General features: G+C 46.7%; 1 protein-coding gene across 4 annotated transcripts in view; it reads right to left on the reverse strand.

Annotated features, from left to right (window-relative positions):
* TNNI3K (TNNI3 interacting kinase) overlaps positions 1-16,801 on the reverse strand; it is an 840,867-nt gene that overhangs the window by 4,144 nt on the left and 819,922 nt on the right. For 3 of the 4 annotated variants that reach the window (XM_088470769.1, XM_088470770.1, XM_088470771.1), the window contains one exon: positions 1,852-1,928. In XM_088470769.1, the coding sequence (XP_088326895.1) occupies positions 1,852-1,928 (77 nt within the window). Of the gene's footprint in view, positions 1-1,851; positions 1,929-6,720; positions 6,733-16,801 lie in introns of all 4 variants that reach the window. The other variant, XM_088470772.1, reaches the window with a different exon arrangement.

The following is a 16,801-nucleotide window of genomic DNA, read 5'->3' on the forward strand; positions in this document are numbered from 1 at the left end:
TGACCCATGAGCGAGAGTGGTACGCATGGAGATTGTCCATGCCTGGTGGCCATTTAAAACGCCATCGGATTGGCTGAGGGCATCCTCATTGGAGTGGCTGAGGGCATCCTCATCGGAGTGGCTGAGGGCATCCTCTGCCAGCTTCTTAACCAACTGGAACAGCCATGCAATGTGCAGCAGTGCAGATACTGTATATGACAGTCTAGGCCTACCTACCAGTTCCAGCATTAAATCAATAGCATTCACATTTAACAAATAGACCCTTGTCACCTAATGACCCTCTACATTACATTATTAGCACCCACATTACATTAACAAATACCCCCGCACACGCACTACAGCAATCAGCAATACTTACCAACATTACAGCACTACCCCTCAGCTACTCTATATCACAGCATGTCGTTTCATCCCCATCCACATTACACTTATGTAATGCCGACCGCCTCATAAACTCCACAGTACACCAAGCTCGCTCCCACCACTCAGCCCCCCCCACCCCACATTACATCAATGCCCCCCTACACCTCTACACTTCACGTACTAACCTCATTGCTGGGCTGGACTTCTCTGGCTTTGACAGCTGCTCAGCTGTATGACACTCTGTCTGTATGCCACCTTTGAGCAGGTTCCACGCTGAGCCGGCGCTTACACGGCAAGGAGCGAAATCCCTGCTGCTGACACCATGTACAAAGTGCGGTGCCAAATGGGAGGCCAAGCATGGGCTGGACAATCTAAGGGAGGTGAGGAGCAGGAATGGGAGAGTCCACACCGACAGGATGGCTGGCTCCCCCTGAGGAAGTCTAATGCTGGCACCAGTAATAAGAGGACCAAGCAGATAAAAAAATTTGAGAAAACGATCTCATTAAGGGACCCTGGCCCTGATTCAGAGCCGGACACTCTGAATCAGGGCGTTTTTTTTTAGAACGGCCTCCTGGCCGCTCGCATAGCTGTGGGTGACCACCCACAGCTATAGTGAGCGGCCAAGATGATGGTCGCGATGGTCACGACCATCGGGCTTGCGACGAGACCCTTGTGGTAGGGTCTCGTGGCCTCAAACCCCAGAGAGCTTTCGGCTCTCACAGAGCTGGAAGCTCTCCCACTTACATCACTTGTGATGTCAGTGGGGCCGCCCTTTGGGAACGCCTCCGTTTGGCCAGCCACGCCCCGGCCCGCCTACCAAAGGGGGCGAGCTGTCACTCACCATTGACAGCTCGCCCCCTTTGTTGCGAGACCCGGAGCGACGGGGTGCCCGGCTATCCGGGTCTCGCACATGCACACGAAGGAGCCGGCTCCATCGTGCGCATGCGCTCTGGGCCACCATCGACCCAGTTGCGAGTGCTTAGCGCTTGCGACCGGGTCTGAATCAGGCCCCCTATGACATCGTGGAGGTTGCTGGTCCCCTTGAGGCCTACGGCCAATCGTCTCCTGTTCACTGCTGACAATCAGAGATGCCACCGTTCTCAGTGGAATAGGAGGCTGTATTCTCACAAACAATTTCTCCAGCCCTCCATTGTAGAAACATATTAAGATAATAAAAGGCAAAAGCATTATATAATTATTATTATTATTATTAGTCAATGGTATTTCACAATGACGGTTTATAACGGACTCCCACCCACCTTTTTTTGTTCAATCCCTGCAATAATTTATTATTGTTCATATAAATTGTGAGAATAGAATCTTCCAGATGGCTGTCTAATCTATTTATTTTAAAAAACGTAAATGCGGGCACCTGACTGATATAACATGCTGTTCTCGTCTTAAAATAAACGTTCAGATCCTTCACAGTCTCACTGCAGAACAATATTGTGATTATGTTATTACCGGCGCTGGTACATCTGTACTTACCATTTTTGTCTATCGGTGGATACTGAAAACTTTTCTTCATCTCCTCTAAGGTCAGGCCACGGCCGGGGGTTTCATCGCTGCCGCACAACAGCGTTGGAAAATAAAAACAGATGAAATATTTCTTTAGTAGCGCAAACAGCACTGAAAATGTAAGTTAATTTCTAAGCAGAAAAAGAAAGCCATAAACACAAATATCTAAACCGTTCATGGAACTTAACAATAGAAATAGGACAATGCTCTACTGTACATTTATCTGCCAAACACAGAAACATAAAATTTGACCAAATGACCAGAAAAGCAGCCTTCTTGTGAGTTGAATGCGTTTACTTTTTATAGATTATTTAATTTGTATTCATACTTACTAACAATGGGCCTGATTCAACAAGGATCGCAACTGCAATTATGCAAGCAATCGGACCAGCCACTGCGATCGGAACTGCGATCACAGTGACTACGAAGACCCATAGTAGAGTGATTGACAGGAAGCACTGTTTGTGGGAGGTGATGGGGGGGTGGTCGGCAAAACTAAAGGCGTTCCAGTGCGTTTGAACGCTGTTACAGGGGCGTGCATAACTTAGGCACTGCGACGCCATACGCAGCTTGGGCTCTCACTGCGTGCGATGAGGTTAGCAATTCCTGAGTAAGGTCAGACCTTGTGCAAGCGTGCGTCAGGCTGCGATGGTACTCGATGTTACCGATGTTTTGGCAGTCTTGCAAAGTATTACGGATGTATGTATGGTAAGGTGGGCGCCCTTATGTTGTGCTGCGACGGCATAGCAGTGGATTAGCATATCATCGCAGTGAGACTATGTTCGTAATCACAGCCGCGATCGCAGTTGCAAACTGTACTGAACCAGGGGCCTGATTCAGACCTGGTCGCTAAGCCGCGGTCGCACACTATGGCCGATAGTCGCCTATCTGCGCATGCGTATGCGTCATAGTGCGTGTGTGCGAGCCAGTCACTGCGATCGTGAATCGTGCGCTCGTAGCACAAAGACTGAACGCTAATTTGAGTGACAGCGCCGTTTGTGGGTGGTATCAGGGGAAGGTTCTGGAAAATGGGGGAGTGGATGAATGTACGCAGGTGCGTCTGAGCGTAAAAACGTCATTCTGTGGGCGTGCATAATTAGCATGGAAGCGTCATTGTACACGTCACCTGGTTGTATTTCAGCCTGCAGTGATCGCAGTGCTTGTGGCGGGGTAGGGTCTACCGCAAGGGCTGCGGGCAGCTCCGATGGCTCCCGATGTTACTGATTAATCATACACTTCCTGGAGATGACGTGGGCTAAGAAAGAAAAGTGGGCGTCATTAGACCGGCGTGCGCTCACTCTGCCGACTCTCTCTAAGACATAGAGGGCATCCTTTAGCCTGGGTGTGTGATCGCGGAATTTGCATACCCGGCCCCTGACGGCTGCGAAAGTGCGCTGCGTTGCGTCCGGGTCTGATTCAGGCCTCATGCCCAATGACCTGAAAAATGAACCCTCTCTCCCTTATTTAACTTTTGAGATGGAAAATATAGTTGCATTATGCAGAAGGCTACTATTACTGCCCCCCAGTCCCGGCAACTCTACAATTTTTGTACCTAAAATAAGAGATACAACAGAATGCTGCACTACATAATATTCTACCCCTTACACTTTTACCTAGAAATTTAGAAAAAGCTTAAAGAAATTAAATATAGCAATGATTATTATGCTGGAAGCATGTGTCCCTACTGACCAAGTGGGTGGGGATGTGACCACACAAGGCTGGCATATTGGGTCACCTCTGTGGGTCATGAAGGGGGAGTGGTCACATTCTTGGGGGTGTGACTCTGCAGCTTTTGAAGGTCCAGGATCCCACCTGGTGTCACCAAAGATGACAAGGTACTGACCTTTGTACCTGACCCCCTCTCTCTCTCGGTGACCCTGTCTACAACATGGCAGAAATTAGTTTGCAGATCGGGAACCCCCATAATTCCTGTAAACAGGGCCGGCTCCAGGGGTCTGAGCACCCTGTGCCGGCCCGTTAGGATGTGTCCTGTCAAATTGGGGCCGTGGGCTCATTACCATAGGCCACGCCCCCTAAGTGACATTATTAGGAGGCGTGCCTGCATGGCACGCCTCCAAATAACTTCAGGCTGGGGGTAAAGCCCAGCCCTCTGTCACTGGCTGGGCTTCCCCCAGCCCTCTCCTGTCAGTGAATGGATGCCACGCGTATGCACGCGCCGCATCCATTCACACTCCGGGGGTCTGGGCACAGATGCGGCGGTGGGGGTCCCCAACCTCCCGATTTGACCACCCATGGGCCACTTCGGCCCACGGGTGGAACAGCAGGACATTACTGAAATCGGGATGTTGGGGAGGGGTGCGCCCTCTATGGGTGGTGCCCCTGTGTGACCGCACTGGTCGAACACCCCTAGAGCCAGCCCTGCCTGTAAGGGGGTTAGAAGTTACTGTACTCAGGATATTAAGGTGGAATTACTTTTAATAAAGGGAACACTGCACATATTTTCCATAGAGACTGATAATATTACAGTCTACACATATTTACAGTATAGTAACTTTCTGCAGCCGTTTAGTGATGAAATAAACCTGTATTACAGTTTCTAAATATTGTAATTGTGGAATTTATTGCTGACGTATCATTTTGGAGTAAAATGCTAATAGTCTGGGATCACATGTTGGGAGATCAGATAAAAGCTCATCGTTATGCTTTTTGAAAACACATTTTAAGTTGTTTTTAATAGAAATGTTATTGTTTTAAGGGTAATACATCAGGGAATCAGTATGATATACCGATGGATGTGATGCCGGCCGGTCATAACACCGATGCCGGCACCCCGATTGTGAAGAACCCCAACAGGGGCCGGTGAGTACCCTAACCCTCCCCTCTCCTCGCCTAACCCTAACCTCCCCTTCCCACACCCTAAACCTAACCCTCCTGGTGGGGTGCCTAACCCTAACCCGATGACTTTTTCCTGGAGAGCAAACTGCTGACAGTATAACCTCTGCCAACAGTCAAGGAGACTTTGGGGGAGAGGTATCAAACCATTAAGATAGATAAAGTGAAGAAGTTGCCCAAACCCACCAATCAGCTTCTAAATGTCATTTATTTAGCAGTTTTAAAAAAAATTATAGAAGCTGATTGGTTGATAAGGGCCACGTCTTCACTTTATCTCTCCCTAAGGCTCGATACATCTCCCCCATTTTCCCAGTAGCATAAAAACAGACACAGTAAAAGACCATTCTGCTATGGTGGAACAACTATCGATGAATAATATTGATCTGTATATGTTGTATTACCACGTAGTGCCTGATGAATAATGTAACAGCCCCCAGACAGACACACACTGTCTTATTCCCTCCTGTATAAATATTTTATCAGCTTTTGTGCTATCAAGTTGCTGGTAGATTTCTTTGCGGGCGATAAGCAGTCAGCGTGATGGGGCAGGAGTGCCGTCCTTGTCTCTGCTAGAAGGTTTATCAGCATTTTCCAGGTAAGGTAACCCCTAATCTTCATCACCCTCTCACATGGCAGAACCTTGCCCAGGGATTTTACAGATAAAATGTAAATAGCTGTCGCCAAGCTAGTCAACAACTGCAGACAGCAACTTGCAGGCACTTAGCAGTTGTCGAGTGGCTTCTGGAGCTCTTCAGGGTGGAAAAGAAATTGTCCGTAATAATTTGCAAACACTTCCAAGACTCATTTCAGAAATATGTCAGAAGCGTTTCCCTAGCACATGGCAGGTAAGCAGCATTTACTTCCCAAGAAAATGTTTCACTTTATATTGAGCCTAATACCTGCATATAGATAGACATATATAAAAATGAGGTGATTTAATTAGGAATGGCTTGTTACTGGTATTTATTATAGGTAGTCTAATGAGTCCTTCCAACATTAGTTCATAATCACTGGGTAGACAAACTGTGGCCCTTCAGCTATTGTAGAATGACCGCCTTTAGTCGTAAAGGCATGCTGGAATTTGTAGTTCTGCAACAGCTAGAGTTGAATAAAACAAATAAAAAATGTGGACACAAGCATGGATATCCTTAAAACCTGCAGTGTAATGGCAGAGTTTAGGAAACTCTGAATTATACTATGCAGGTAACTGTCCCTAGGTTCCAGTGACAGTCTGAGGTTTTGAAGAATTGTCCATCGACATTTTTATCCCTTTACTTGTCCTTTCTGTCTTATGTTGTATATACTGTACCAATGCCATTGGCACTATCTGTTCCTTATACTACAGGTTTTATAAGTCATATTTATTGATGTAAAGCAGTGGTGGCCAAACTCGGTCCTCGAGATCTACCAACAGTTCACGTTTTGCAGGTCACCCAGCAGGTGCACAGGTGTAGTCATTACTCAGTGACACATTTTGAAAGATCCACAGGTGGAGCTAATTATTTCACTTGCGATTCTGTGAGGAGACCTGGAAAACGTGAACTAGACCTCGAGGACCGAGTTTGGCCACCCCCTGATGTAAAGTATTTAAAATAATGACAATGGGGATCATAGGGAGTGTAGTTTACTATAGTCTGCTTAGACAATAATGTGCGTGAGATGACAGACAGCTGTAAGGTGTCCTTGGAAATGAGCTTTAAACATCGCTAAATAAGGTCCTGATTCAGCACGGATCGCAACTGCAACAGCGTACGCAGATCGGACGATGGTGCATACTGCGCATGCATCACAGTGCGCGTACGTGAGTTAGCATTGCGATCACTCTGCGATCAGGCACGCAGAAAGAAAGCCATCGCAGAGTGGGTGACGGGAGGTCAGCGGTTGAGGGTGGTAACTTGTGGAGAGTGGTCAGAGAAACGCAGGCGTGCCAGCTTGTTTGAACGCCATTACATGGGCGTGCATAAATTAGCCATTGCGATGGCATACGCAGCTTGTGTACTCATTGCGTGCGACGAGGTTAGCGATTTCTGAGTAAGGTCAGACCTGGTGTAATTGTCGGGACCGATGTTACTCGATGTTCCCGATGTATACACAAGACTCGGAGGTATTAAGGATATGAGATAGCGGTAGTGGGCGTCTCTGTGCTGGCTTTGCGACAGCATTCATTGGCATATTTTCGCAGAAGCCTTGTGTGCGTAATCGCAACAGCGATCCGTAATTAATCTACTCATTTTACTAAACATTTCATGTATACTACAGAAAGCATCTATGTTTTAAAGAAGGATTTTAGTTTAAATATGAAGACATAGTTTACGTAAGTTAGATTTTGTGATATTTATTTGGTCATTTGAAACCTAATACACATTAGAAAATTCACACAAAACAGCAAACTGTGGGGCTAGTTACTAAAATAAAAGATCTTTCTATTGTCGCTTCCTGCAGTAGCATATAATACTGAGTGATGCTCATTGCTCAACGGCTCTACTGGCTGCCAGTGGTAAGTCGGGGTTTACCGCCTGACCAGCCTTCAGCGCATGTGCTACCGGGCATCGCCAGTAACAGACTAAACATTTAAAAAACAATAAAAATGGATAACTTCATTATTAAAATGTAGATTCAAAAATAAAATAAAAAATAATATATATATATATATATATACATATATATACACCACTATAGTGATTGGAGGATGGCAGCTGTAAATGTACCTCAGTTGTCCTTGTTACATTATCAGTATCTAGCTTTGCAGGACCTGGCTACCACATGCGATACTTTTCGACAGCCAGCGTCTGTGGCGCCCTGTAATAAGTGGTAACAAGCCCTATCTTGAGGCTTGATAAATGGACACCTACTGTAGGACACATAAAATATAGGCTATAACAGGGGCAGAACTATGGGAGACAATGGAGGTGTATATAGAACATACAGATGTACTGTATACAACATAGAAGATATTATAAAGAAAATATAGACATAGTGTCAGGATGCGGCCTGGGATCGGCCACTACTCACCTCCGTGCCGGCGTCCTTGGGCTTAGGTGTCTAGACGCTGGGAGTGGAGGTGAGTGGTGTCTGAGTATTCTACCCGGGGTATGCTAGGGCTTCTGTGAGTGCGTCCTGGTTTCCGGGGTGCCGGGCATGGGCGCAGCCATGTTGGTCCATATCACCTGACTAGTCTCCCCCAATGACAGTCCTATGGTCACTCAGCTGATCCTCTGGTATAATGACCAGCTATCCAGGGGTATTTAAGTCTGACTCCAGAAACAAGAAACTGCTGTTCAACTTTGCTGTTCCAGTGATGGTTATGCTCTCTGGTGTTTTCCACAAAGTATCTACAGTGTGTTGTTTCAGCCCTCACGCTGACCTCCAGTGTTACTTGTATTAGCTCCCATGCTAATTCATGAGTGCTACTTCAGCTCTCACAGAACTCCAGTGTTTCATGTAAATCCCTGTGTCTTTTAGTGTGCTGCTCAGCTGTCTAACTGCCTACCTGTGTTCCTGTGGTGTCAGCTTTCATGCTAATTACCAGTTAGCTCTCAGCTGGATCTCTAGTAATTCCCAGTACATGCCTGTATCCACATTTCTCTGTGTTTCTCTGTGCAAGTCAGCACCTGGATCTCCTGTGCTCAAGTATTCAGTTCATTGCTGATCTCCTGTATTCAAGTATTCAGTTCATACCCTGATCTTCTGTGCTCAAGTATTCAGTTCATTTGCCAATCTCCTGTGTTCAAGTATTCATTTCAGTTGCTGATCTCCTGTATTCAAATTTTCAGTTCATACCCTGATCTCCTGTGTTCAAATATTCAGTTCATATGCCGATCTCCTGTGTTCAAGTATTCATTTCAGTTGCTGATCTCCTGTATTCAAGTATTCAGTTCATACCCTGATCTCCTGTGCTCAAGTATTTAGACTTCACACTGGCCTCTAGTGTTATTACAATCTTAGGATTCCCAGTCCATTCTAATATAGTTCCGGTAGCCCTGCCACTCCCAGGTACATGTCCAGAGGACCGCAACCTGTTCACTAACTGGAGGGGTCACTGGTTAAGACCACCAAGTGAGTTAGACTGGTTAAGACCATCAAGTGAGACCTGCCTCTGTGCATGTCTAGCCAAACCTGGGCTTGGCCGCAATAGGGAGACCTAGCACTGCCACTAACCTGCTTGTTCCCTAGCCACCCTAACCCCCTGGCTTTTTCCCATACAGTTCCTGACACAATATAGAGAAACTACACACAAGTGAATAAGGACATAATTTCATCTACATATTACTGTACATTTCAGTTTTGTGTCTGATCTGTGTTCACTGCTGTCAGCTGCTGAAGAACACTGTGGTACCTTACAAATTAACAATAATAGTATATGGAAAACATAATCACATAAGACATCAGGGGTTTAATGTATCAAGCAGTGAAAAGTGTGGAGAAGTGGACCAGTGAAGCCGTTGCCCATAGCAACCAATCAGCTCCCAACTATTATTTTATATACTGTACTTGATAAAAGCTACTTCTAAGCTGATTGGTTGCCGTGGTCAACTTCACAACTGGTCCACTTCTCCACACTTTTCACTGCTTGATACATTAAACCACCAGGTATATGGCTCATGGCTTCAACTGTCATTACACACCACACAATGCTAGCTGAGTTCCTTCATTGGTCACAGCAGCTCGAGACCTTCGTCCTGTCCAGGGATCAAACCAGATGCTCAGAGCCTCATCAACGAGAGCAGTGGGGAGAGAGCGAGAGATGGGGAGGAAGGGGAAGTGAGAGACTGGGAAAGAGGAGGAAAGAAAATGGGGAAATGTAACAACCTTCTAAAGAAGGAGAAGTTGCCCATAGCAACCAATAGACTTCTAGCTGGCAATTATCAAGTACATGGATACATCTCCCCTATAGGGAGAGAAAAACTAGGGATGAGATATACAGGAGACAGGAGAGAGAGGGAGAGAGGAACAGGACACCCTGGCACTGAGGGGTTAGCGACCCAGTGAATGTCAGGTGTAAATTGTGTATACTTACTTCCAGCTATGGCATAAAAATAAAGCATGACAGTGCTCACTATAAATATGAAAGTCATATATATATATATATATATATATATATATATAACACACACACAATACATTGAAATGTAAATAATATTACAATATAAGTGTCATATATATACAGGAGGTTACTAACTTCACAGTGTCATTGATAGGGATGAGCGTCTCGGTTTTACTTGGTTATGTTCTGATCTCAAAAACGGGATGTTATTGGCTATCTGACTCTCACGTGTTTTCCATAACCAATAATATAAATCCGAACATGCGCTAATTTGGTGAAAAGAACCAAGTCAAAATTGAACCGCTTATCTATAGTTATTAATAATAACGCTTGTTGACCGCTTTATAGATCCAGTGGGAACCTTCATAGTCCAAATGGTAATGACCAATAACAATTCAGGATAGACGGTTACAACTTGATATACAGTATTATAGCCGCCCTGATTAAAATACTGAATGGGTCACTAGGAAAACAGGCAGAGAGAAGCTGCTACATAGTATTACATACAGTATTATTGCTGGTGTCATCATCATCATCTGCAAATATGTTTAATCCAGGGGCCAGATACAATTGCCTGCGATCTGCTGCTGGGGCGGCTTCCCTAGACTTTGCGGGATGCGTCTCATGATGCCAACAGGTCTCTAGTGATAAACCCCCTAAGAAGCTTATCAGGAGTGGCCAAGAATAATTTGTCACACCTCCATAGGTCACGTAGTGACGTGTACAAACCGTTACAGTATTCTACTTATGTTTACCCAACCCTATACTGAGATACAGTATGCTCATCTAAATGCAGACCCACAGTACAGTAATGTTTATTTTATGGGATTGCCCAGCTAGCTGTCGAGTCCTGCATTGCTTGTTTTATTTCTACCCCGTCTTTTTTGTCACCCAGAAATCTCTTCCTCTCTTTGTCTCCCAGTTACTCCTCAATCTCTTCCTCTCTCTGTCACCCGGTTACCCAGCAATCTCTTCCTCTCTGTGTCTCCCGGTTACTCAGTAATCTCCTCCTCTCTGTGTCATCCGGTCACTCAGCAATCTCTTCCTCTCTGTGTCCCCCGGTTACTCAGCAATCTCTTCCTCTCTGTGTCCCCCGGTTACTCAGCAATCTCTTCCTCTCTCTGTCCCCCGGTTACTCAGCAATCTCTTCCTCTCTGTGTCATCCGGTCACTCAGCAATCTCTTCCTCTCTGTGTCTCCCAGTTACTCCTCAATCTCTTCCTCTCTGTGTCTCCCAGTTACTCCTCAATCTCTTCCTCTCTGTGTCTTTCGGTTACTCTGCAATCTCTTCCTCTCTGTGTCCCCCGGTTACTCAGCAATCTCTTCCTCTCTGTGTTTCCCAGTTACTCCTCAATCTCTTCCACTCTGTGTCTCCCAGTTACTCCTCAATCTCTTCCTCTCTGTGTCTTTCGGTTACTCTGCAATCTCTTCCTCTCTGTGTCCCCCGGTTACTCAGCAATCTCTTCCTCTCTGTGTCATCCGGTCACTCAGCAATCTCTTCCTCTCTGTGTCTCCCAGTTACTCCTCAATCTCTTCCTCTCCGTGTCTCCCAGTTACTCCTCAATCTCTTCCTCTCTGTATGTCTTTCGGTTACTCAGCAATCTCTTCCTCTCTGTGTCACCCGGTTACTCAGCAATCTCTTCCTCTCTGTGTCTCCCGAGTTACTCTGCAATCTCTTCCTTTCTGTGTCACCCGGTTACTCAGCAATCTCTTCCTCTCTGTGTCTCCCAGTTACTCCTCAATCTCTTCCTCTCTGTGTCTCCCGGTTACTCCTCAATCTCTTCCTCTCTGTGTCTCCCGGTTACTCCTCAATCTCTTCCTCTCTCTGTCTCCCGGTTACTCAGCAATCTCTTCCTCTCTGTGTCACCAGGTTACTCAGCAATCTCTTCCTCTCTGTGTCTCCCGGTTACTCTGCAATCTCTTCCTCTCTGTGTCTCCCGGTTACTCTGCAATCTCTTCCTCTCTGTGTCTCCCAGTTACTCAGCAATCTCTTCCTCTCTGTGTCACCCGGTTACTCAGCAATCTCTTCCTCTCTATATCTCCCGGTTACTCCTCAATCTCTTCCTCTCTGTGTCTCCCGGTTACTCTGCAATCTTTTCCTCTCTGTATCTCCCGGTTACTCTGCAATCTCTTCCTCTCTGTGTCTCCCAGTTACTCAGCAATCTCTTCCTCTCTGTGTCACCCGGTTACTCAGCAATCTCTTCCTCTCTGTGTCTCCCGGTTACTCCTCAATCTCTTCCTCTCTGTGTCTCCCGGTTACTCAGCAATCTCTTCCTCTCTGTGTCTTTCGGTTACTCAGCAATCTCTTCCTCTCTGTATCTCCTGGTTACTCAGTAATCTCTTCCTCTCAGTGTCTCCCGGTTACTCAGTAATCTCTTCCTCTCTGTGTCTCCCGGTTACTCAGTAATCTCTTCCTCTCTGTGTCTCCAGGTTAGTCAGTAATCTCTTCCTCTCTGTGTCTCCAGGTTACTCAGCAATCTCTTTCTCTCTGTGTCATCCGGTTACTCTGCAATCTCTTCCTCTCTGTGTCTCCAGGTTAGTCAGTAATCTCTTCCTCTCTGTGTCTCCAGGTTACTCAGCAATCTCTTTCTCTCTGTGTCATCCGGTTACTCAGCAATCTCTTCCTCTCTGTGTCTCCCAGTTACTCAGCCATCTCTTCCTCTCTGTGGCACCCGGTTACTCAGCAATCTCTTCCTCTTTGTGTCACCCGGTTACTCAGCAATCTCTTCCTCTCTGTGTCTCCCGGTTACTCAGCCATCTCTTCCTCTCTGTGTCATCCGGTTACTCAGCAATCTCTTCCTCTCTGTGTCTCCCAGTTACTCAGCCATCTCTTCCTCTCTGTGTCATCCGGTTACTCAGCAATCTCTTCCTCTATGTGTCACCTGGTTACTCAGCCATCTCTTCCTCTCTGTGTCATCCGGTTACTCAGCAATCTCTTCCTCTCTGTGTCTCCCAGTTACTCAGCCATCTCTTCCTCTCTGTGGCACCCGGTTACTCAGCAATCTTTTCCTCTCTGTGTCACCCAGTTACTCAGCAATCTCTTCCTCTCTGTGTCTTTAGGTTACTCAGCAATCTCTTCCTCTCTGTGTCACCTGGTTACTCAGCAATCTCTTCCTCTCTGTGTCACCCGGTTACTCAGTAATCTCTTCCTCTCTGTGTCTTTAGGTTACTCAGCAATCTCTTCCTCTCTGTGTCACCCGGTTACTCAGCAATCTCTTCCTCTCTGTGTCTTTCGGTTACTCAGCAATCTCTTCCTCTCTGTGTCTCCTGGTTACTCAGCAATCTCTTCCTCTCTGTGGCACCCGGTTACTCAGCAATCTCTTTCTCTCTGTGTCTTTAGGTTACTCAGCAATCTCTTCCTCTCTGTGTCACCTGGTTACTCAGTAATCTCTTCCTCTCAGTGTCTCCCGGTTACTCAGCCATCTCTTCCTCTCTGTGTCACCTGGTTACTCAGCCATCTCTTCCTCTCTGTGTCTCCCGGTTACTCAGTAATCTCTTCCTCTCTGTGTCTCCCGGTTACTCAGTAATCTCTTCCTCTCTGTGTCACCCGGTTACTCAGCAATCTCTTCCTCTCTGTGTCTTTCGGTTACTCAGCAATCTCTTCCTCTCTGTGTCTTTCGGTTACTCAGCAATCTCTTCCTCTCTGTATCTCCTGGTTACTCAGTAATCTCTTCCTCTCAGTGTCTCCCGGTTACTCAGTAATCTCTTCCTCTCTGTGTCTCCCGGTTACTCAGTAATCTCTTCCTCTCTGTGTCTCCCGGTTACTCAGTAATCTCTTCCTCTCTGTGTCTCCCGGTTACTCTGCAATCTCTTCCTCTCTGTGTCACCTGGTTACTCAGTAATCTCTTCCTCTCTGTGTCACCTGGTTACTCAGCAATCTCTTCCTCTCTGTATCTCCCAGTTACTCAGTAATCTCTTCCTCTCTGTGTCTCCCGGTTACTCAGTAATCTCTTCCTCTCTGTATCTCCCGGTTACTCAGTAATCTCTTCCTCTCTGTGTCAACTAGTCACTTGGCAATTCCTTCTCTGTGTCACCCAATCTAATTGGATCTCACATTTCTCAGGTGTGCACATTCTGTGTCTCTTTCTCTCTATTTCTTCCAGTTACTCAGCAATCTAGTTAGATGAAAGTTGGTCTAGTGTTTGGCCAACTATAGCTATAAACATATACACATTATATATATAGTCCCCCTCCTCCCTCTTACTGTACATTACATCACTACTTGGCACACTGTCTGCAGCTGCTCCAGCCTCCTCCCCTCATCTATCCCATGCTGCTGTTAGCACTGACTGGCTGCACACTGCCATATAGCTCAGCCCTCCAGCTCAGTCTCCACTTTATGTCTCCTTTTTAATTTCAGGAGCTTGCAGTGCACTTTTGCGCAGTTGCTGTAATCACAGGCTGGGGTTCCCCTGAGAAAGGGGGACCCGGGACACATGCCCCACTCTTGTTTAATCTGGGTTTGGTGTTGTAGTCTGTGGGTGTTACTGGAAACTGCTGACCCTTCTACTGGAGAAGAGTTGGTGTTTGGTGCTAATGCTACTGTCTTCTCCTGGTGTACACAATAAATCACTCCCAGACCATCTCCTAGACTCTTCTATGACAGTCCCAACGGACTGTGGGCCTGATCCAGACCTGACTGCACTGCTGCGTTTGCACGCAGTTTGTCGATGTTTTCATTCTGCGCATGCATATGCATCGCAGTGCGCGAACCGACCGCTGCAATCGGGAATCGACCGCAGCGAGCACATCGAGCCTGCATACAGTGATTGCCAGGACCTGACCATTTGAGGGTGGTGGTCTGTGAAACGCAGGCTTGCCTGGACGTTTAAACTCCATTTCAGGGGCGTGCATGATTAAGCCCCAGCGACGGCATACGCATCCTAACGTCTAGTTACAGACACAAACATTAGCAATGTCTGCGGTAGGGTCAGGTCAACCATAACTTGTGCATGTGGGTCTGATGGTTTTCAATGTTACCGATGTTTTAGTTGTCTTGCGAGAACGTAAGTAAAGGGAAGTAGGCGGCATTATGTAGTGTTGGGTGTCTACTAATTGTGCTGCGGTTACATTGCGTATGGGGTCATTAGCATATTTTCGCATCGACAGGCTGCGTGTAGCCTAGCGACCGGGTCTGAATCCGGCCCTGTGTTCAAGTGAGAATTTGCATTTGCAAATGTACAGTTCTGCTATGTTAATGTAGATGACTCAACTGGGTACATTTAAGCTTCAGAGCTCCTGATACTTTACAATCACAATGTTTCCACAATGTCAAAAAAGAGAAAAAGTGTAATAAATGAGAAAGGTTCATTCTGTGAAAAAAAAAAATAAAAAAAATAAGAAAAATCCCGAACGGTATAAGAAATATATTCTTTGGAAGCATTCATCAGACCATATACGGGGCTTTGTGTTAGGATAGATACCGAGGGCTATTGACTTTAAAAGCTTCATAAAGCTGATGTGAATATTGTGCTCATGAAGCTACTTTTCACGTCTGCCTTTCCCGATAATGCTTACATTAACCTTGAATAGAACGCCATTAGTCATGGTCTTACCGTCCTAACGCTCATTTCAAATTTTAACAAAAAAAAAAAAAAAAAGCTGTGAGATGATCAACATAAGTTTTCTGAACGTAAGCAATGGGAAGTCAGCGCAGCAAAATGTATAGAACTGGTTGTAGTCATTGCCTAAGCTGCAGGAGGTTGCATCCTTTCCCATTCTAGACTGCAGAGTATTGCACATCACTTGTGCCTGCCTACTCTCACCTACTGTATTAGCCAAACTGCAGAATTTGCCTTATAAACCCAGATAATACTGTATTACATTACAGCCTCAAGGGCTGTGCGCACGCGCACGATGGAGGGAGCTCCGTCGTGCGCATGCGCGAGACCCGAATAACGACGGCAAAGGGGGCGTGCTGTCGATGGTGACTGACAGCACGCCCCCTTTGGTGGGCGTGCCGGGGGCGTGGCTGCCAGACGGAGGCGTTCCCATGGGAACGCCTACCGTCTGATTCCAGCCCCACTGACATCAGTAATGATGTCAGTGGGAGTGATTTTGGCTCTGATAGAGCCAAAATCACTCCTGGGCTTGCGGCAGCGAGACCCTACCGCAGGGTCTCGTCGCAAGCCCGATGGTCACGATGGTCTTGACCATCGCGACCATCATCATGGACGCTCGCTATAGCTGTGGGTGGTAACCCACAGCTATGCGAGCGTCCATGAGGCCGCTCCATTTTCAGGTAGGAGGGCCCTGATTCAGAGCAAGCGCTCTGGTCAGAGCGTCCGGCTCTGAATCAGGCCCTTAATGCACATCCCTATAAACTTTCATGCTCTAGACCAGGGGTGCCCTAAGTCCAAACTGGGAACCCACAGGCCAAATGCACCCCACCCCGCTGCGATTCGGCCTACTGCAGAATATTGTGTACTAAAGTCTGATTATACTGTACAGCCTCGCTGCACATCCCTGCACACTTTAATGTTCTAGACTGCAGATTATTTAGCATATTAATTAGTTAGACTACAAATAGCCATATCATGCATGCTAATATAACATGTATTATCCAAGAAGGAAACCTCACTTGTTTTCGTTCTCACCCTACAGAGGTGCGGTAAGGGACGGATATAGGGGTCAGGCCGCCCCTAGGCACAATATTATTGGGCGCTCATTCCGCCCACCCCCAGAGATTCCGACAAGACCCCGGCCCCTTCTTTTTTTTGCCCCTTTGCAGGTTTGCACATGCGAATGCTCCCGACACTCCCCCCGATACGCTCCTAATGTTCTAGGCTCCTGGGGATGTATTCTTTGTTCTGTGTCCAAATAGCAGTGGCTGAATTGGGTCACTGGAAATCTCTGATGCAGGGGAACTGCTGTGACATCCCCAGTTTGTGGTGCCCCTAGGCACATGCCTCACGCGCCAAGTGGGAAATCAGCGCTGGGTATGAGAATGGCTCCCTCTCGCAGTTACCCGCAATGTACGCATCTAAACATTGTGCAAAGATCTGAAAAAACTTCACACTTAACT

The sequence above is a fragment of the Taudactylus pleione genome, unplaced genomic scaffold, assembly GCF_031769625.1.
Source record: "Taudactylus pleione unplaced genomic scaffold, aTauple2 ptg000103l, whole genome shotgun sequence".
NCBI classification, from domain to species: domain Eukaryota; kingdom Metazoa; phylum Chordata; class Amphibia; order Anura; family Myobatrachidae; genus Taudactylus; species Taudactylus pleione.